Source organism: Anabas testudineus, chromosome 12 (assembly GCF_900324465.2).
Source record: "Anabas testudineus chromosome 12, fAnaTes1.2, whole genome shotgun sequence".
Taxonomy (NCBI): Eukaryota; Metazoa; Chordata; class Actinopteri; order Anabantiformes; family Anabantidae; genus Anabas; species Anabas testudineus.
In genome coordinates this window covers 3,558,192-3,578,964 of record NC_046621.1, presented here as the reverse complement: position 1 = coordinate 3,578,964, position 20,773 = coordinate 3,558,192, and the positions used below count along the sequence as shown (strand labels likewise).

Below are 20,773 nucleotides of genomic sequence, written 5' to 3'. Positions count from 1 at the left end.
TTCTAAATCAGAAATCCATCAGAGTAGTTATAATTAAATTAATATGCTATGACTAAAAACTCCTCATTGAACTTAATACACACACACTATTTAAATCTGATGCTAATTGTTTTTTTTATTGTTTTACGCCCACTTGTTTACCCTTGGTCCTTATGTCCTATGTGGAAGGACTTGAGCTCTCTGAGCAGCCACATTTCAGGGTGAACTGATCAGTGATGGTTTTGCAGTCGGAGAGGAATCTTGAGATGGTACTGTGCCTCGGTGCTGTCAGGTAACTTTTGAAGCTGGAAGCGATGTAACTCTCTATTTCCGGTTCCTCTGAGAACATGGAAACCAGCACCTGCTCTGCACATCCCCAACCTTTACACAAGTCTTTGAAAATGTCTTTGTCCAGCTTCGTGAAGGTTTTGTGGGTGATACTGAAGTCTAATCCCTCCACTTCAGCCCATGTTTTGTCAAACACACGCTGACTCACGGCCTCTGACTTCTCACCACCCTCCAGTTTTGCCTCTCTGAATGTCCGTTGGATGAGCTTCTTCACCAGTATCCCTACAGATATCTTTCTCTGTTTTGCCAGCAGTGTGGGATCCTTCACAAGTTCAGACACTGCACAAGCTCCCAAATGGGTCTCCTCCACTGTGGGGGCGCCTGGGAGCTGTGCTGTCGGTGACACCAAGTCCATTAAGGACCGGATCACCCTTCTACTGTGGCTGAAGACCTGGCAGTTGACCCAGTAGTTCATCATTCCCAGGAACATGCGGACCTTGTCCATTATTTCAGCATACATGGCAGCATGTGGCTGAGGAACACACACCGTCCTGCAGGTTGCCCTCTTTGCCGTTGTTTCAGGAATGGTCTTGGGCATCCTGTCTGCGATGTGGCTGTAGAGGAGATCGCTGAGCTGCTGGGTGAATACGTGAACTTTGCCAGGCGTGATCTTCTTGAATTTTTTTATCACACCAAGTTCACCTGTTTGTTTTTCGCCATCTTCCGTCAGCAGTAGAGAGTCGACATCATCCATGAGTGACTCAAACGACTCTCTGCTCTCGACGCGGGAGTCCCGGTGGAACTTTGCCCTCACATTTGCCACTATGCGAAGTATTAAAGCTTTGGCAAACTGCATTGCAAAGAAATTCTTAACCTTGCTCCTGATGTCTTTCATGCTCATTTTGCCACTGTGTTCAGATGTTGGGCTCGGTCCTGCTGCATCGCTCTCCCTTAAACTCCTTATCTCTTCACTAATTATCTGAGCGATGTCATCTGCTACAACTTTAATCTCCTTAGAAGATTCAGTTTTCAGCATCCCGTACTCAGAGTCCGGCAGCTCGTCCAAGAACGGTTCTGTGATGTCTTTCACGTTCCTATTGATTATTTCCTGGACTATTTTGGATGTTTTCATTACAAAACTGTCCTCTGATGAGACGTCCTCCTTTGTTTCTGGTTCCACAAATCTGTTTGGTGACTGATGTTCACCAGTGATGTTCACCAGCTCTGTGTCTTCCTGCTTCCACTGGTCGTCTGTTCTGTGTCTTCGTTGTCTTTGAGGTCTGCATGAAATGTCCATCTTGGCCGTGAATGCCTTTAACATTGTGCAGGCATGTCTAATCATGGCTTTCAGTGTCTGTTGAGGAGTAACACGATTGACTGAAGGCTCCACAGCGAAGCCGTCGCTGGTGGAGAGGGCAGAACTGACACTTTCTGCGACCTCTTTAACAATTAAATCAGTCAGTCGCTCTGTGCTGACAGTCTGAGCCTCGTCCTTAACGCCCAGAACTTCTGCAAAACTCTCAGTGAGTGCGTTGACTAGACTGGACTGAACACAATCGGCTGGCACCATCACATTGAGGCAAGAAAAAGTCGCTAACACAGCTTTGGTTATTATTGATATTATGTCCAAAAGCAGGTCTGCCAACATGGCTTTAGTGGCATGATCAGGTGAACCCACCTGTATCAGTCTCCACTGTTCCTTTGTCATTGCTGATGTAAAGGATTCGATCAGCTGGCGAATTGTTTCCAATCTGAGCTCCAGTGCAGTCGGTGATGTTTCTGCTGTCTCCATCTTGATTTCTGCTAAATATCTCCCTTTAGTGTTTCACAAACGTCTTGGCTTCACCTAAGTTCGTCAGTTTGACACTGGCAGAAAATAAAGATGAATTAATCCAAAGTAAATATACTTCCCAATATGACTTGAAAGCAATTTCCTGTAAAGCCTCAAGTCAGTAACATAGCAACCGTTGCTAAGTATCATTGCATTCTTCTGGCGATTCCTTAAATTCTTATATAAGTTAATCATAAATAAAAATGATTTGATATAAAATATAATTTTAAAAATGTTAAATTCTCTCATGGTGAATATTCCTAATTAAATTAAAATTAAACACTGTGTGTTTACTGGTTTTGACTCGGTTTGACCACTTTGGTGTGTGTTAAATGAACATGTAGAATTTATTATAAGTAGCCTAATGGTAAAAGAACATTATGTGCCAATGAATACTAAGTATCAGATGAAGAAAACAGTTTTGTGGTTTCATTTATAAATTGCGGAATATGTTAATATTTATATTTGTGTGTCAGCAATGTCACTGTGGTTTGTAGGGTTAATGTTAGTATGTACCCTCTCCTTTATTTACTGTTTCATGACATTAGTCTCACATACTTAACTTTAGAATTAAAACAATAGCTACAAAACACTACAGAAACGCAAATGTTATCTTACTGTAGCTGTTATTTTGAAGGTGACAGCGTGTTTAAATGAAAAAGATATCAATGCAGTAAGAACAAAATAATATAATTATTATTATAGTAATCAGAATTACATTCATCTTAAGGTTCATCTTAAATATTTAATAGTCCTGCCAGAGGAAAGGGTTACCTGCGGTCTTGCCAGATGCAGGTCAGCTCCCAGGATGAAAGAATTTAGTCCGACTGCTAAACAAAATGCACGAGGAACATGAGGAAATACAGGCTCCAGTCTTTGTAGTATTTTGGCTTTTCAGTCACATTTCTTCTATTTACATTTGGGTATTAATAGCACTGTGTAATTGTACCACTATGACTCGTGTATGTAAATAAATAGTATTTGTTTACATTTGAAAATATTTTTGTATGATTTTTAATGCATTGATTATATAATAGACTGTTTTATGTCAAATATTTCACATTGACTTATGATGTTTTCTGATCGGGGCAGTGTTGGTTTTAAAGTTAGAGAGTTGGGGACTTACCTCCCCCATTAGCACCACCAGAGGCACTGCTCAGTGACCAGCAGGTCAGGCTGTGGTTGTTCTTTAGCATGTATAAAGCTGTCAGCTCACACCCTGTGCCTTGTACACTGTGTTCCTCTTTTTAAACTCTGTGACACTTGTGGCTACGTTTCGTGCAAGGGTCTATGAGGGTGTACGCAGTAGTTGTTATAGCTGGTCTAGGTGTTTGAGGCTTGTTTTTGTAGCATTAATCCAAGTTGTGAGATGATTAAGGGAGGAAGTCAGAAAAATATCTCTCTGGTCAGAGTCATAACTCCTGAAATAGGGTCAGAGGCCACAAAGTTGGGAACCACTAGTTTATTTTTGAATTGATATTGTGCATAGGTCGTGAAGTTTGAGGTACTTAACTTACTTTACTGAAGTATTTCATTTTTTTACTGCATTACTATACTAAAAATAATACACTATATATTATCTTGTACATATTTATATATTGTATATAAAATAATTTGCCATGTTTTGGACCTAAAATTATACATTTGTATTGATTAGCATTAAACTATACTGTTTAAAATGTACATTTTATTAGTGTAGTACTTATAATGTTGTATTTAGATCATGCCCTTTGTACTTAATAAATAAATAATAATTTCAAATGGTAATTCTACTTATAGAATACTACATGTACACATATGCATATATGTACTATTTTATATGTATAAGTAGGTATTATAAGTATAATGTATGAGAATATGAAAATACAAGTAGATCTACTATAAAATTGTACTTAAGTACTGTCATGTATTTGTACATGTACAGTGTATTTGTACATGTACAGTACTAAGCGGTACACATGTAGTAATGTACTAACCAGCCCTGTAGGGGGCGGTACTGCATCTCACTGTTTATTATCATCCCGTTTTAAAAACAACGAAGAAGTCAGAGCTCGACTCGACTGGATGAAGTGTAAATAAACGTACCGACTAATAAACAGTTAATTTAACGATTACATTTAAAAGATAGATATTTATCAGTTTGCACAATGAGCGGGATACCAGGGACCGCAGTCGTCCAGGTCACCAACCTGTCCTCGGCTGTGAACAGCGAGCAAATGCGCACTCTGTTCGGTTTCCTGGGAGACATCGAGGAGCTGCGGCTCTACCCGCCCGAGTAAGAGCAACCTGCCCCGGCATGGCTAGCTAGGCAACACCGCGGATGTGCGGCCTTTCTGCTGTGCAGCTATAATGCATAACTAAACCGCATTTTCTTCTGCCTGTTTTTTGCTTTTCACAGCAATGCACCTCTGTCGTTCTCCTCCAAAGTGTGTTATATAAAGTACCGCGACCCATCCAGTGTTGGTGTGGCGCAACATCTCACCAACACTGTTTTTATTGACAGAGCTCTGATAGTAGTGCCATGTGCAGAAGGTGAGTGCCATTTGGTTTAAATACATATTATTGAGCTGACTGTGGTCTCTTCCTCTTGAATTCAGTCGTTTAATGAGTTTGTTGAAGTGTAGGATCTTTTCATTTATTTCTATTTATAATAAGCAAGTCGCGCGTTTGGCTGCTGCAGGTTTTTGCCATTTTTTGTGTAGTATTTTTATCACTTCTTTACATTTTCTAGTTAGATATGATTAAAAGCCTCCAGCCAAGGTTTCTGTAGGGTGTCACTGGGTGGATTTGACAGAAAACCAGTTTTTTCCAAGCTGCAATATTTAGGTTAGCTCATTAATAACTGTCATTAATGTTACTTGTTTCATGGAAATTACAAAATAAGTCCATGGCAACACAGCTAACATAATTCCCTTTCTCTCTCTTTCATTTTTGACGCTCCTTTTCTTTTAATCTCCCTCTCCTTTGGTGTTGTTCCCTTGTGTACAGTCAAAAAAGAAATGATATCACCTCTAACTTGATGCTTTTTGTCCACGTGACTTGGTGCTGGATGGCTACTGAGTTTATTAATTTGGTTTTGTATGTTTTTTCTGTGTGATTATGTGTGCATATCAGATGACTAGACTGGCCCAGCTGTTACACTACACTAGCCTGAGTCAGGCATTGTTTTCCAAGCCACTATCCCCGATCGGGCCAACGCAGCCTTCAAGGGGGAATGTGACCAGGAGAATAGCCCGCTGAACCTTCCAAGATGGACATCTTGTCTCTTTTTATTTATTTATTTTTCTTTTGGTTTGTTTACTTTCATACTTTCCCATGTTGTCCACTCTCTACTGTCTCTATCTAGAAACTGCAGTATTGCTATTCTCTAGCGTTGTGTTTATATTTGTTATTTTGGTTTGTTGTTTTGATTATTGTCCAACCCCTACCCCCCTCTCTCTTTCTGCTACAGCTGCAGGTTGTGTTTGATTGAATTCTGTCCAGGTTGCTACGGCATACCGGTGGGATGTGTATCACACACGGGATGCTAGGAGGATCACTAACACTTTACTCTCTTGTCTGCTACTCCTGTTGTCATAATGAAGGGCTAGACATTATCAAAGTGAGACCTAGTAATACTATTTTTTTTTTACGCCAAATGAATCTTTAAAATTTTATTTGCACTTTTAATCGGCAGTGATTTAGGTGGTTTCCCTCACATTACTACACTTGAGCTCTGATAGAGATGTATAGTATTTAAAAATAACACAAGCATTAGTCAATTAACATCACTTTTTTCTTTTAATCTTAAAATTCGTGATACATGCTTATATGTTTTTGCGCCGTTATTTGTTGAAATATATTTCCCAGCACTCGAAGTGTTCAGGAAATTTGTCCTTTTAGATAAATTGTAATTCATGTTCAGTGCATCTAGCTGTAATGAACTGAATCTGTAGTTTTTTTTTTGTCTCTCATTAGTCTTAACTCTTAGCTCTCTTCTTCACCGATTAAAAACAGCAGTTTTTAACCCACAGTGGAATGAGCAAAATTCCTGATTGGTTGTGTTTAATAGCTAAGTCTTGGCTAACATTTCTTACAGTTCTTAAAATTGTTGTTCTTTTCTGTATCTGATGTTCTGTGTGCTATTAGTGATGCAGCCATTGGGGTTGTCTTGTGTTGCACATCTTTCCAACACTACGAAACGATCGCCCCACGGAAAAGCGCCCATGCTTGATATCGTATGGTTCATGACCAATATGTTTCCAGTACAGGTGACCCATACATCAAAGTGTTGACTCATTCTCTGCATTGTTTTCTTTTTTTTTTTTTTTTTTTTTTCCATCTTTTTCTTTAATCTATGAAAAGAGACCAAACACAAAATCAGTGTTTTTTTTTGTTTGTGAAAAAAGTAAAGATTTTTGCACATCATTGAAAATTATAATTCACATTGACTGATAATTTAATGAAAGCAAATTAAGGATGCTCGGTCTTCACTATACCATGAGTAGACAGTAGAGCACTTGTAGGCTGTATGGGGAAGTGTATGCTCTCTTTCTCTCTAGAATACAGTGGGATAATTGTGCAGACATAGAAGAGATAGAGATCAGTCTCTCTCTTGCCTTCACTAATATATCCTTCTGTTCTGCAGGGAAAATCCCAGAAGAAGCCAAGGCCTTGTCACTTTTGGCTCCTGCCACTCCAGTACCCAGTCTGATTCCTGGCGGGGGACTGCTACCAATTCCTACACCATCTCCTCTTCAGAGCGTGAGTCAGCATTCTGTACTTACCTTATTCTCTTATCTGCTCATTTGTCATGTATGGCGAAAATGACTTGTGTTTATCTTACAACCTCAGTTGAACCTTCCCTTGGTGAATCGGATTTCAGCAGGTCTTGAGTCCACAGCATCAGTGCACTCCCAGCCCCCCCTCATGGGCAATGTGGATCCCTCAAAAATCGATGAAATCAGGAGGACTGTCTATGTTGGCAATCTAAACTCACAGGTAATACAATGTCAAATCTGTAACCATGAGTAACTGTCAGAGCGGGAACTAATCAGGAGGATTTATTCTCTGTGTGCTTGCAGACCACCACTGCAGAGCAGCTGTTGGAGTTCTTCAAGCAGGTGGGAGATGTAAAGTTTGTTCGGATGGCTGGAGATGAGACTCAGCCAACACGTTTCGCCTTCGTAGAGTTTGTAGAGCAGGAGTCAGTCGCCAGAGCTCTGACCTTCAATGGAGTCATGTTTGGAGACAGACCTCTGAAGTATGTGTTTTTTGTTTATAGGTCATTCCACAGCAAAATTCAGTGGTTGTCTTATTGAAATATTGTGCAAAAAACAATAAACTTATTTGATCTTTTTTGTGTTTTTTTATGGAAATCTGAGAACATAATTATCGGTTTGTGTGAGTTGATGTTTTTTTTTCTTTCTTACAGGGTTAATCATTCCAATAATGCCATAGTAAAACCCCCAGAGCTGACACCACAGGCTGCTGCTAAGGAACTAGAAAATGTCATGAAGAGGGTGAGGGAGGCTCAGTCTACAATTGCTGCTGCAATAGAACCAGGTACAGCATTTGACTTGCTCTATTTTTAGTAATAAGACAGTAACGCTGTGTTGCAATCTGATGCTCAGACTCCTGGTCTCGCTCAGAAACAGAAACGCAATCCACCAGTCGGCCTAGAAGATCACGGAGATCAAGATCTAAGTCATCCTCCTGTTCACACTCAAGAACGCGCAGGAAAAGTTCCCACTCGAAACACAAGTGCGTATTTCTCTCTCTGTGTTTTTAGATTTTTCTCTCTTGATGCTGTGATCACATGATTGTGTTCAGTCAGTGATGCTTTATGTCCCATTGGAGCAGAACATCACAGAAGTCATGGACAGACTCGCACAGCTTTCGAAGCAGCCACAAGAGACACTCGCACTCCAGAGACATGAGGCACAGTCGGAGTCGCTCAAGGTATGTTGTGAACAAGCAACATGCAAAACATCAAGCTCCAAATAAACCAAGCAGTCTTGTTATTGTGTCTCTGGTAATGCATGTACTGAAACACTGATGCTTTTTCTGTACATTCCTGTGTTTTAGTTAGAAAATATACTCAAGTAGGTAATGTGTTGTTATCAGGGGCCACAGGAAGAGGAGTAAGGATCGATCCAGGAGCCCTCGTAGGAAAGCGAAGTCACCGTCTCCAAAGAGGTAAATGCACTGGAATAACATTTAAGTTGGTCTGTGTGTTCTAAAGTTTCCATGACAGCGTATAAAAGCAGTAGAGTAATCAGGTTACTGAGAAAAACAGGTTTCTTGGGTGATTGTGGAACAAGTTTACATACACTTAAGGGACCTGGTTACTGGAAATCTGTGGATACGTTTAGCAGATGAGTAATCAGATTCCCCTCTTCACTGAGCTTGTTCTGGAAGTATTGTCACACTTCTGCTGCTTTCAACGCTTCTTGAACCAGTGCAAAAGGTCAGAATCAAAGAGATACTGGGTTGAAAAGTGACTTATTTAGACGTCTGCTTTTCTAGCTTAAGCAAGAAAGACGACTTTAACCTGTTACTTAAACACATGTAAAGACGCTGGATGAGTTGGTTTGGTCCTTATTGTTGCTTTGTTTTCTTTGCTTTCTTACAGAGGTAAGAAAGACAAGAGGAGGGAGCGCAGCAGGGAAAGAAAGGAGCGCTCCACATCCAGGAAGAGAAGTCGCAAAGACGAGAACAGGATAAAAAGCAAGGCCAAGACAGTGAAGGTAATGACGCTGACACATGTGGAAACCTCACTAAAGGGGGAAAAATGAAGTGTAAAATAAGGAGAGGTGTAGACAGGACGTGACAATTCTTAAACATAATTCACATGAATTGTCAAAAATGCTGTCACATTTCTCTAGCACAGCGCAAGTTTAAAGTGTTCAGCATCAACACATCATAGTATTATTGGAAATAAGGCTGTAGTTTACATACACCCACAGATGAGTCAAGTAGACAAATGATATAAGCAGCTGTGTGCTTACTGGTATTGTGTGTATGTGAATGAGAAACTGCTGGGAACAGGAGCTTATTTTCAGTTTGTAGGAAGTAGAAAGTCAACACATGTTAAAATGGTAGGTATCTCTATATGACGCTGTTCTTGTGTAAAAACTATTCACCTGTTGCTCCCTTATAGGACTATAAGGGAGAATGTGTAGTTACTGACCTGCTGCATGTCTGCACTTCTCCACTTTCCTGTTCCCCCTTGACCTTGTTGTGAATGCTTTAACTTTACCATCAAAGCACATGAACACTGACCTACTTCTCAAGGTTCACTACAAAGATCATTCAAATCTGATAGCTGTGAGACAAAATATGACACGTTTACGCTTATCACACTTCAGCCTTTGGTGCAGATAACAATCGGAACATTGGTTCAACAGTGATGTTTTTGCAATGTTGCAAAATGCTTGTTTGTCTGATTTGCACCACAGAGTCTGTACAATCTACCTGAATTGATGCGTATCTTTTGTGGACTTTTATGTCTAAATTTGCAAGTTCAAACAAAGTTCTTTAAGCTGATTAGATAAATATCTCTACCCGTCTTTGTAATGCTGGATTTGGGGATTTAAATGTTACTGTCTCCTGGGAATTCTTGCTGTTTACTGGAAAAGTTGATTTTGTTTTTTTAGTATGTGTTTACCTAGTCTACGGAAGGTACACATAAGCTTTCATAAGTGTCATCAACTTGACGTCTTGTACAAGCCTTACAGATAATGACTAAAAACAGCCACTGTTGCAGTAATATTGAACAAATGGAGCAAGTTACAACTCAACATCTGAGAACTTTCAAATGACAGATATGTCACTGCAATGTTTTGATAACATATATATTTATAAAAAAGAAATGAAAACTGTGGAAAACGTTCTGGAACTATATTTGTTTTTATTATATGCATTAATTTGACAAGATCAGTGTGAATGGCTGTGTAATAGAGCAGATGTTGTGGGAAGAAATTAGACTTTAAAACAATGGACACCTGCTGAATTTCAGTAGAAGCATGAAGGCTCTATTTAAGCTTTCTTCGCAGCTCCAGCATGAGATCAACAATCGTGCCTGTTTTTACTGGTCTGTTCTGTTGAGACGTAATTATAATTGTTCTTTTATTCACAGACCTCAGACAAGTATGAAACCTGGAATGGTTGCAAACACACCTTTTGCAATTTGAAATGTCAGAATCAAATTCATCAGGAAACTTAAAGGATTTTTTTCTTTTGCTCTTTCCTCCTGGGTAAAAAGCATCTGCATGTCATTATTTTAATGTAATAATCTATTTTTGTCAAAGTACCTGCACCACATTTTCTTCAGCCATTTCCACTTTCCAGATCCTATTGTTACTCCCTTGTTGTTTCAGATGGAAATGGACTATGACAGAGGAGCAACGTTAGACTATGAGAGTGGCCGAGAAGACTCAGCTACTCCGAGCGAGGACATGACGTTATCGCCCTGTGTTCAGCATAATGGCAACTACAAGTCCCACATGGATGAGGACACAACTACGGGTGCAGGCAGCACCCAGTGACTGTTAAAACACTATAAAAACTCATCCGGTTCAACAGATCATCTCAGTGTCCATCACGTGCGTATACATACATCTGATTTCTAGTCCTGGCAACAATCTCGTAATTAAACTCTTTATTTCAAACTCATCTAAAAGGCAACTGAGCACTCAGTATCTCTGAGCTTTCTGTGAAAGACTGGCTGAAGATATTGGGACTAAAGCAGACCAGAAAAGAGCTGCAGAGCTTCTGAGACTCGTCAGTCTGTCACCACAGCATCAGTAATGTCTCTCTCCTCCTTTCTCCAGCAGCTGGGAACTGAATTTTAACAGTAGCTTTGCCACTGGCTTTTGAAATGTTTCTCCCAATGCTTCCAGTGGCATCCTGACTATACAGAAGAGTCTTTTATTTTCTAATATCAGTATTTATGACATGCTGTTTGATTTGTGCCATTTGCATAAACATATTTTTGTTTATATGCTCCATTATGGCCCATTTATTCTTAAAATGACAACAAGAGAGCTTGTTAATTGTTGCCTTCATTGCTGCACAAAAAAAAACATCAGTGAAATAGATGAGTCAAAGAAAAAGGGAAAGAAGTAATAAAAAGTAATCTCAGTATGTGAACAAAGAAACTAAACACAGAGTGTGGGCTAGCAGACAGTGTGGACTGCAACACATTTAGAGCTTTGCACACTTCCTCGGGCAGCGTTTAATACAAAGCAGTGCAACTACAGGACGATAGAAACTGTAGTAACCATCAGGTTTTCAGTTTTCACAGAGCAGGAGCTTGATACTGTTGCCTCAGTAGATTTAGTGGAAACTAATTATAATAACATGAACCAGGATTTGCTAAACATGGACAGTAACCAGCTGAAATGTTCTTCAGCAGCTGGAACATGTCACATGTAATGTCATATGTATTTAATGACACGGACACGGTGAAGTATAAAAATAAACTTGCCTCTAAGTGTTTGAGGTCTGAGGTGCGACGGTTTTTATTTTACAGCCCCGGCCACAGTGTGATTGTGACTGCAGTTTCCCATGTTCTGCTTGCTTACTTACCGAGTGGGACAACTGGTGCATTTGCAATAGACGCTGGAAGAACATAAGGGTCCTTCTGAAAACCTTCAGTGTATGGATGAAATCAAATCAATAAAAAAGATTCCTGTTCATGCTGAAATGCTCATTTGCCCTTTGGGTGGTGTTGAAGGAAAACTCGAGCTACTAGGTTTGTGAAGTGTCCTTTATTTCCTATTTTACACCATTTTCCTGGATCGTCTAGGGCGTTCTGCAAAATGTGTGATGCTGATTTTAAGACTTGAAATGCTGTAATTGCAAGAATGCAGAGTATCTTTTCTTTGTGAAACTTTTGCTAGAATCTTCTTGTAAAAAAATACATTTCTCATGTGGTCTACATGAATACATTGCTTTATTTGTAGATGTACATGTACTTGCTTTTTTATATTCTTTATTACTGGTAGTCACAATAAGATCACAGTGCATCATGTTCCTTTTCTTGTTGTCATTGTAATGCTGTGAGAAAGAAACTGTTTAGTTTTCCAGAAACAATACAGGCCTGTGCTGTAAAACGAGAGTGGGGTGGAGCAGTGTGTGTCCACAATAAAATAAAAGAGATGCTAAAGTTCACAGTGGCAGTCTAGACGAGCTGTTTCACAGGTCATCAAACAACCTGCCAGCACAGAGGGGTCAAAAAGTGCCTAGACTTCGATTGTACAGAATATTCTAATAGAATATGGAGAGTTATTGACAAATGCAACATAAATTTATAACTATTGACGTCTAGCTGGAACTAATGAGATGATATATTAAAGTATTATCAGTTGTCTTTAGATATTAATAACAGAATATACTAAACATTCACGGGACTTTGTGTGGATTTACTTAATTTAGCATTTCATTTTCAGTGTTAAAGACAGTATTGAGTCTGTGTGTCAAGAAATAACAGTGTTTGTTTAAAGACGGAATTCCACTTCTACCAACCTGGTTTTATTTTATTGTATTTATTTATTTTTTCCTTCTTTTTTATGGACACAAGGCTTCAGTTTGAAGTGATGAACTTGTGGTAACGTTTAGTAAAAAGCATTTCCAACAAATGACTGTGTGAAGAATTAAACTTTTTATATCTGTGTATCCACTACATATGAATACTGTGTCCTGTAGAAACATGTTATACATAAAGGATTGGTTGCACTGTTCCTGAATGTTTGTATGTATGCAGTCCTCCTCAGTTGAAATCTCAACACTGCATCTAATCTGTTTTACTAACACTCCAAAATTGTTCATTCAGTTTTTGATTTTTACGGTTATTCAATAAAAGGCCATAGAAGGGACTGAAAAGTCTCAAATGTTTTTTTTTCCTCTGCAGCATAAAGATACCAGCAAATAAACAAAGTTAATTATTTATGGCAATGGTTCTTTTGGTTAGCTAATTAGCTAATTGACTCATTTTTGCAACCCCAAAAAGAATGATTAACTAATTGAAGAAATATTTTGTACTAGTTAATCCCCCTGTTCATGCAGTCTCATGTGATGTGATATCATTTTGATTTCTTTCTATATACTGCTGGGAAGTTTGGTGCAGACAACAGTTCCCCAGTTCTTACTAGAATGATTTTCCTACTATGACAGATCAAAATGTGAGCTTCAAAAAGGGTCTAATCCGCTGATATTTGTTGCAGACATTCATGTCACCCTAAAATCGGCATCGTTGTTAGCAGCAGGTTAACATTAAGCCCGCACCACTGTTGTAGAGACATTACAACAAGTAACTGTGTACTGAGATCTGTTGACTATAACAGCTGTATTGATACATTCATGTCTATTAGATCGTCCAGTCAAAGCTTGTGAAGGTGGATCTGAATACCTCATGTTGAAAACATCTTGAGGTATAGAGATTTACAAATGTGTGCAGTGATGATGTACATGGATAGAAGAGATTGTTCGAGTAGTGCACAGTATTAAGACACATTATGTAATTAGAGGTAGGAAGAGGTACTTCAAACTGGCCTTCAGTCCTTTTAAATAAATATACTGTGTATTTCTACCCTGTTTAATCGTCTTTTTCAGGCAGTAAACATAAGTGTAGAGCTAAATACTCGTACAATTGCTACAGATAATTTAAGACTAAATTAATTCACGTTGCTGACCTGCAGCTTCCAGCACCAGCAGGCTTCAAATACACACATGAGAGAAGTTCCAGTAGTCTAGTTCCAAGCCATTTTTACAAGAATGAGGACAACTCACTGTCCAAGGTTGGACTGGTACTGAATTGTCTGATATAGTCCATTCCTGGCTTTACCACAGTCCAGTCTGTGCCCTCGAACTCGCTTTCCTCAGCTTGATTAACATCTGTATTTCCTGGAATTCCCTGCGGCATCAGCCGGTTAAATATTTCCATCGTTGTGTATTCGCTTGAAAAAGCAAAAGGAGAACCGTGGAGGTCTGTCTGTGGCGTGTTCGAGCACGTGATGGCACCTGGTGGGATACCTCCAGTTACGTCTTCTGTGTCTCTCTGGATCCAGTTGCTCGTCATTTGTGCTGAATCTCCCCGGTCCTCTGAGGTATCCAGAAGTGGTAGCATGTTAGCAGAGATCACAGCTTCTTTCTCAACTATCTGAAGACTGTTCGTATCCCATTCTTCCACCTTCAGAGTGTTGATGGACTCTAAGAGTTCCTGGGTGATAGAAAACAACATCCTGAATGCAGCCATTTCATTTTCTAAACTTTGTATTAAACATTGAGATCCTGCTGTACAGTCATGATGTCTTTTACACACATATCATACACTCAGCGACAACAATGGCGACTTACCAGCTCACATGTTCCTTCTATTTTCTGCATTGCATTGCTTTTTCCAGGATTAGGTATGCTTGGCCACACAATAATTTTTGTTCTATACAAATAAAGCAGAAATTTAGTTGAGAAGAGTAAATAAAGTAGATAACTGTCCAGGTTAAGAACAATAAAGAGAAGATGGCCGTACCTTTTTATTATTGCAGGTCCAAATATCAGCACAGTGATGACAACAGCAAAGGTTGTGATGATGCCCCTTAACTTAAGACTTAAGTCAAAAGGTTCTTTACAAAGAAAAATGGCAGAAAACACAGTTAATTAAGATGATGTTTGGCCGTGAGATGCAGAAGTCTAATGAGCTGTTGATTGATATAACCTTGATGATTAATGCTAAAGTGGTATGATGTGCTTCGTACTCCTGCTCCTGCCTGGGTGAAACCTGAAACCTGGACCTCGTATGCGGTGCCACTCTTTAGATCCTCCAGTTGATAGTGGTTTAACTCTGGATCCACTGTGATGTCTGCAACCACAGTATGAAAGTAACATTTTTTCCAAATACTGTATCACGTTTAAAGATATTATAATCTCACCAACGTTTGGATGTACTGTCGATCAATTTGTCACATATTCATGCAAACAAGCATTGAGCACCAATCATCTCCTTTACTGAATGTAATAGACACAATGAACCGACAGGTGCATAGTTCTCTGATCAGCATGCTGCTTTGTACTGTTATTACTTCCATTTAGGAGGAAATCATCTCCATAACTAATTCTCAGAAATCCTATAATGAGTTGCTTCCTGTGTTGCATGATTTTGCACATTTGAGAGTGCACACCCACTCAGTACATTGGTTTGCACTTTTTTTCTGAAGGTGATATGAAGTTTGCACATTTTCTAAATGCTGTTAGAGGTTGTGTGCAACTACAGTCAGTATTTAAAACATTTTAATTGGTTAAAACTAATATTTGCATTTATGGGTTAGTCCAGAGGTGAGTCGCCCTGGTCCCTTTTTCTTTTACCGGATCAGCTGTGTTCAGTCAATCAGAAGCTGGAAGACACCACTTCACTTCATAACTGAACACACCTGTATGGCAGTGGCTCTTGAGGAGCACCTACCCCTGGATTACTTAAAACAAGTGGAAATGGATTAGTGGAAGATAGATGGTGCTTACTTGTCTCTGTACCACTGGAGAGGGACTCCATGTAGTGGATTGTGTAACCCAGTAGGAAGCCTCTGATGTCTTCCTCCGGGATGGGCAGCCATTGCAGCATCACTGAATTCAGTGTCACGTTGCCACTGATGTTTGGAGCACTGAGAGGAGCTTTGGAAGATCAGACCGTTATATTTTTACAGCTGCTTAATGTATTTCCATGACATTTTGTATATTTATTTATGGCTCCAAGCTGATGAATCCTGTTGACTTTGGTGAAATCTGAACCTCTATCATTCACACACTATGTGGTTCCTAGTGCGACCCTAGTCCACTAAAATACAGACATGAACATTGAAAATCCTTTGACTTACTTCCTTCAATGAAATAGAACTGTGTGCTGCCATAGGTGCTCTCACTGTCATTCACACGCTTGAGGCCACAGGTGCTCTTGTATGGACGAGTGTGCAGAGTGACGGTGTATCTCTCATAAGGCTCCAAACGCTCTGGTTTTTCAAAACAAGCAAGTGAATCATCTCAGAGAGAAGGAAAAAACAAACTTAAATCCACCTCATCCCTGAGTTATGGTTAAATCTGGCTAAGATGAAACAGGAAATATGTTTTACAATAAAAGAAATGCTACTAGAAAACATAGAAAACATTTCAGATACAGGATCCCCTCATCCTAACTAAAGCTAGTTACAGGTGTTTAATTATACCTATGCTCACACTGCTTGGTTGAGGTTAGGAAGAGAATGTGGTATTGGTTAATATTGAAAAAGTCAGTGGCTTTAAGCGTGAGACAAGGCGTGTCTACTCGATTACTATTAACATTTCACTGAAACCACAACCTTTCCTAACCTCAACCAAAGCATTTGTGTGGCTTAAATACAACCACAGTTACTAATGCCGATGTGAACCCACATATCAGATATGAAAGCCATGCAATTTGTACAACAACACTGCAGTTCCAGCGATTTGCAGCGATTCCTGCTTTCTTCAAAATGTGGACTTGGAAAAACAAACTAGTAGAATGTGAAGATAATTTCTAGAAGGTGGGTTTAAAAAAATGAGTGAATATTTACACACCTGCTGAGTTAGATATGGTCCAGTTGTTTTTTTCATTCTCATAAAAGGACTTGTACTTTGCTTTTTGCCCCCTTTTCTTCCACTCTAAACAATAGCAGGTATAGGTTTTGATGAGATCATCTTCCCAATAGACAGTGAAGGCTGTATTGTTGTGAACCGTCACATTCAGCCTCCTGTCTCTGAAACCTTTTGACACAAATGTATATGTCACATTTTTAAGTATTAATGTGGTTATTCGTAGCCAAGTGAAACCTTATTTATCCAAAAATATCAGCTCTTCAGAAATTAAAAACAGACTTTCTCGACATTAAACTGAACAGTGCTGCTGTGTTACTCACTTGGGACGTCTTTCCGCTCTGTTATTATTTTGCTTACAGCTGGTGAGGTGCTGACATTGTTGAAAGCACCGATGTGCACATAAAAAGCTGAATAAGAGAGAATCAGCGTGATCTCAGGTTTAGGGGTGTTCATCCGCTCCCTTGGACCCTCTCCCGATGCTTTCTCAATGTCCACATAGTAGCTGTTATTCTGCTCTTCAGCATAAAACTAACAAGAAAAGTAAATTTATTATATCAAAATCCGCCATGGCTGCACAGAAGACACATTCACCTGTATATTTATAGTTAAAGGAACATTTGAGGAGGCAATTTTTTTTAAATTACCTTCCATGTAAGAAAAATCCGCCGTTTGCCTTCCATCTCTGCAACATCATTATCCTGACACTTTTTAATTTCAGGTTGCATTATCAGTTCTGAAAGAGAAATGACACGTTTCTTTATTGCAACTTTTCCCATTCTGTGTAACCATACAGTGAAATCAAACATCTTTTCTCCATTGATTTTTGTCTCATTGCTATAGACCAGTTAATCTAAACCAATAAAGCACATAGCAAACTAACCAGATGGTATGGTGTATGTTTCACTCGGTGGGCACTGTAAGCATTTTGTATTAGTGACACAGTTTATCTGCACGTTGTAGGCCAGCGAGGAGTTTAGATTCTGCACCACACAGCCACTTCCCTTTTGGAATTGCACCTGTGACGGTCGACAGCACAGTAATTAATAAATGCCAAAAAATAAAAATAACACACACCTACTCTTTTTTTCTTTTGTGCTTGAATTAGATATTGAATTCTTATTAATTATTAGAACCACTATTCACTCAGCTAATAGCATTTAGATAAAGACAGACTTGAATGCAGCAGATTAAATAAGTGCCAAGAGAAAGTTGCACAGAGATGACAGTAACACAATAAACTTGTGAGATGCTGGGGAAACCTTGTTTATCATAGGTAGTAAATGTGTAAAACAAGTATTCATTTTCTGGTTCTGCCATATTCAGTAAGATCGCTTATGTTTTATTTGCTTGTGGAAGCCAATTGGGTCCAAGATAAGAATCCAAATACATTAAGTTGATTAATAACATGTGTTTTGTAAGAAACTGTTTAATACTGACCTCGTTCCATGACCGGCTGTTCAGTGTCTTATATCTCACGATGTAATCCTTAACTTTTCGGTCCTCTGGTTGCCATATGACATTAATGTCTAGGTTTCCAGAGTGGCGACGAAAGGTCACGCTTTGTGGAGGACCACATCGCACTGAAATACATATATGTAGTAAAAAATCCCCTTCAGATCAATTAGAGATTTTCCAACCATATAGAAAATAAAAAGAAACTTGCTGTTATTTTTGTGGACTTACACAAGCTGTTTGTTGATCCTCTAAAAACTGCTTTTGTGCAATTTGTTGACTCACTATTTTCAAAAATCTTAGCAGTTATGACTCTCTTTGAATATATCCCAATGTTGGTTATCGAGGGTTCAGTGAGGTTGTATCTTTCACAAAATGTTGTGTTTTTGGAAATGTAACTGTAGAAACAAATAAGATATGTGTCTTTGAATGTCATTATTTAATTAAAAAAATATGATGTTGAAAAAAAAATCATTTTACTTACTACGTTTCTATGATGAGTGTGTACTTCTTATTTGACGTGTGCTTTCCGGGTTTCCAAACACATCTCATATAACCAACATTGTCATTTCTACTAAAACAGTCTAAATCCTGGACCCCAGCTGAAAGAGGGGCAAACTTCACATTACACAGAAGCCTACAGAACGAATTAATAGTAGAAAATGATGTTTTCACAGTTTCTAATCTCATTTTTGCAGGATGATGACGATTATTCAACTTGACTTAAATGTATTTTTGTTACCTGGGTGATTGATGCAGTGCTGGTAATTAGGGAAAACGCTGCAATCTACTGGAACACAAGTTAAATATGGTGAGAAACTAGATTTTAAGATAACATTTTCTCTCAGCAATGGAAAAACACAGGCACTAAACAACAACAACTACTGTTTATCTTCATGTAGATTTCATAATATCTAACTTATCTATCATTGCGTTTTTTGCTGCCCATGTAGGAAACATTTGAAATCATATGAATAATAGCTATTTAAGTTTTCAGCATAGTGAGTAATGACAAAGCTACTACAAGAAGTATACAAGCCTACCTCTGGACTTTTCGCCATTCAAAGTGAGTATAGTGTGGTACGCAAGAATCAGACCTTGAACATGAACAAAAGTACATCGAACACATGGTCATGATTCGCTTGGCATTACCCTTAACTCACATTTACCATTTGTTAAAGATTAAAAATAAGAGACTACTTACAGAGGATGAAAAAATGGAGATTACTTGAATAGGAAGAACATTTTGAGTTTAACAACTCACAACCAACCATGTTGCATGTTAATGACTGAACGACTGAAACCAGAGAGAGTCTGAGAGAGTCTCACACCCACTGTTTGCTGCCAGTCACAGTCATGATGCACACAGCGGCTGCTTACTCGAGAATGATGAAGAAGGAAATGTTTTGGGGAGTTATAGTCTCATGGGGGGGGTGGAGACACAGTCTGACGCATAGGCTGGCTACAAACAGGCTGTACGTCCCCAGAAGGTTGCAGAGAAAAATGTTGTTTTCTGTACTTCTTCTTTCTACAAATAGAGCAGCTCACAAACTGTACTCATCTGAATAGCAAACTCACTCCGCAGGTGGTGTCTTAGAGAGCAACAGTCCAAGATCAGATCTTTTTTTCTGAGGTTCAGTGTGCCTCGAAGCATGAAAACACTTGTGAACTCTTTTGAACTGTTTTTTTTTTAATGCTTTCAAAGAACTGGCTGAAATTTTCATGTGAAAAATGTTAATTGTGTCACACAAACCGAGAGTTGAGTGACACACGTTTCATTTTGAATCAGTGGAGTGATAATATGTTTGGAAAATGATTCAGTGTGCTCACTGTTGAGTTTATTTATGTAGTGAAAACAGAGACAATTCTTTGAAACCCAAAAACACATCAATGCGTTGTGCTTACAGTATATATATATATATATATATATATATATATATATATATATATATATATATATATATATATATATATATACACATATATATAAATAGATAGATAGATAGATATATTTAACATGTTTCGTACATTAACTAATATATAAATAATTTCTGAGCTTCCTTCAAGTAAGAGAAAATCTAACTTACTGAAGTTAAAGATTTCCACCAGATATGTTGAAGGAGATGTAAAAATGCTCTGACTTTAATGTTTTTGTTATTATTAAGTTAAAGATCAGGTAAATATCTTCCCTTACAGATGCGTAATAATCTTCCCACATCTGTGAAACTGTGTTGACTCAAATACTCACTAGAGCAGTTCAATACTGAGAAACATATTTAAACAAAAGTGAACTTTTACCAAAAGTGATGAAGCTCAAGTAATTCGTTTACTTGCAGATACAGTCACAAGAAACAGTACGTAGAAATAAAATTCTGGTTTCCTGCTTAAATCGGTCATGAAATGAGATCTTCCCTTTCAGAACTGCTTCAAGTGAAGAGTGTAGTAGGAAAAGGTGCGTAAGCAACAGGCGCGGGCGAAGCCTCAAGATGATTATCCAGCAAAGCTGATTAAAGAACTTGGGAGATGAGGGTGGAATCAGTGCATCAAGAGCCACCAACATCTCCATGTTGCATTTCTAGTATAAAGTCTGAGCCATGAACGTCAGAACGTCTCACTATGGTTAATCCAGTATAATCGTTG

At 38.7% G+C, this 20,773-nt stretch overlaps 3 protein-coding genes across 9 annotated transcripts; 1 reads left to right on the top strand and 2 right to left on the bottom strand.

The window, feature by feature from the left end:
- Positions 1-82: 82 nt before the first annotated feature.
- LOC113159301 lies at positions 83-3,055 on the bottom strand. The gene is made up of 2 exons (XM_026355921.1): positions 2,873-3,055; positions 83-2,133 (listed from the first exon to the last, which is right to left on the bottom strand). The coding sequence occupies exon 2, from the start codon at positions 2,057-2,059 to the stop codon at positions 158-160; it is 1,902 nt and encodes a 633-aa protein (XP_026211706.1). The 5' UTR covers positions 2,060-2,133; positions 2,873-3,055; the 3' UTR covers positions 83-157.
- A 1,079-nt stretch (positions 3,056-4,134) lies between these two features.
- On the top strand, positions 4,135-12,822 carry srek1 (splicing regulatory glutamine/lysine-rich protein 1). Of its 5 annotated transcripts, XM_026354492.1 has the most exons (12): positions 4,135-4,373; positions 4,497-4,630; positions 6,726-6,841; positions 6,932-7,078; positions 7,162-7,340; positions 7,512-7,642; positions 7,729-7,840; positions 7,940-8,038; positions 8,204-8,275; positions 8,712-8,826; positions 10,218-10,335; positions 10,459-10,578. In XM_026354492.1, the coding sequence occupies exons 1-11, from the start codon at positions 4,246-4,248 to the stop codon at positions 10,302-10,304; spliced, it is 1,320 nt and encodes a 439-aa protein (XP_026210277.1). In that variant the 5' UTR covers positions 4,135-4,245; the 3' UTR covers positions 10,305-10,335; positions 10,459-10,578. The 5 variants fall into 5 exon arrangements, with proteins under 5 accessions (XP_026210277.1, XP_026210276.1, XP_026210279.1 ...); XM_026354491.1 differs by lacking the exon at positions 10,218-10,335 and having other exon boundaries at positions 10,459-12,822; XM_026354494.1 differs by lacking the exons at positions 4,135-4,373; positions 10,218-10,335 and adding an exon at positions 5,213-6,348 and having other exon boundaries at positions 4,500-4,630; positions 10,459-12,822.
- Positions 12,206-19,501, bottom strand: LOC113158531 (interleukin-31 receptor subunit alpha). Of its 3 annotated transcripts, none has more exons than XM_026354487.1 (16): positions 19,338-19,501; positions 19,177-19,230; positions 18,876-18,923; positions 18,618-18,735; positions 18,365-18,531; positions 18,119-18,261; positions 17,562-17,697; positions 17,326-17,414; positions 17,002-17,209; positions 16,664-16,849; positions 15,949-16,080; positions 15,596-15,745; positions 14,796-14,939; positions 14,610-14,703; positions 14,438-14,519; positions 12,206-14,300 (listed from the first exon to the last, which is right to left on the bottom strand). In XM_026354487.1, exons 1-16 carry the CDS (start codon positions 19,405-19,407, stop codon positions 13,848-13,850), a joined length of 2,274 nt encoding a protein of 757 aa, XP_026210272.1. In that variant the 5' UTR covers positions 19,408-19,501; the 3' UTR covers positions 12,206-13,847. The 3 variants fall into 3 exon arrangements, with proteins under 3 accessions (XP_026210272.1, XP_026210273.1, XP_026210274.1); XM_026354488.1 differs by having other exon boundaries at positions 18,876-18,920; XM_026354489.1 differs by lacking the exons at positions 18,365-18,531; positions 18,618-18,735.
- Positions 19,502-20,773: the final 1,272 nt, after the last annotated feature.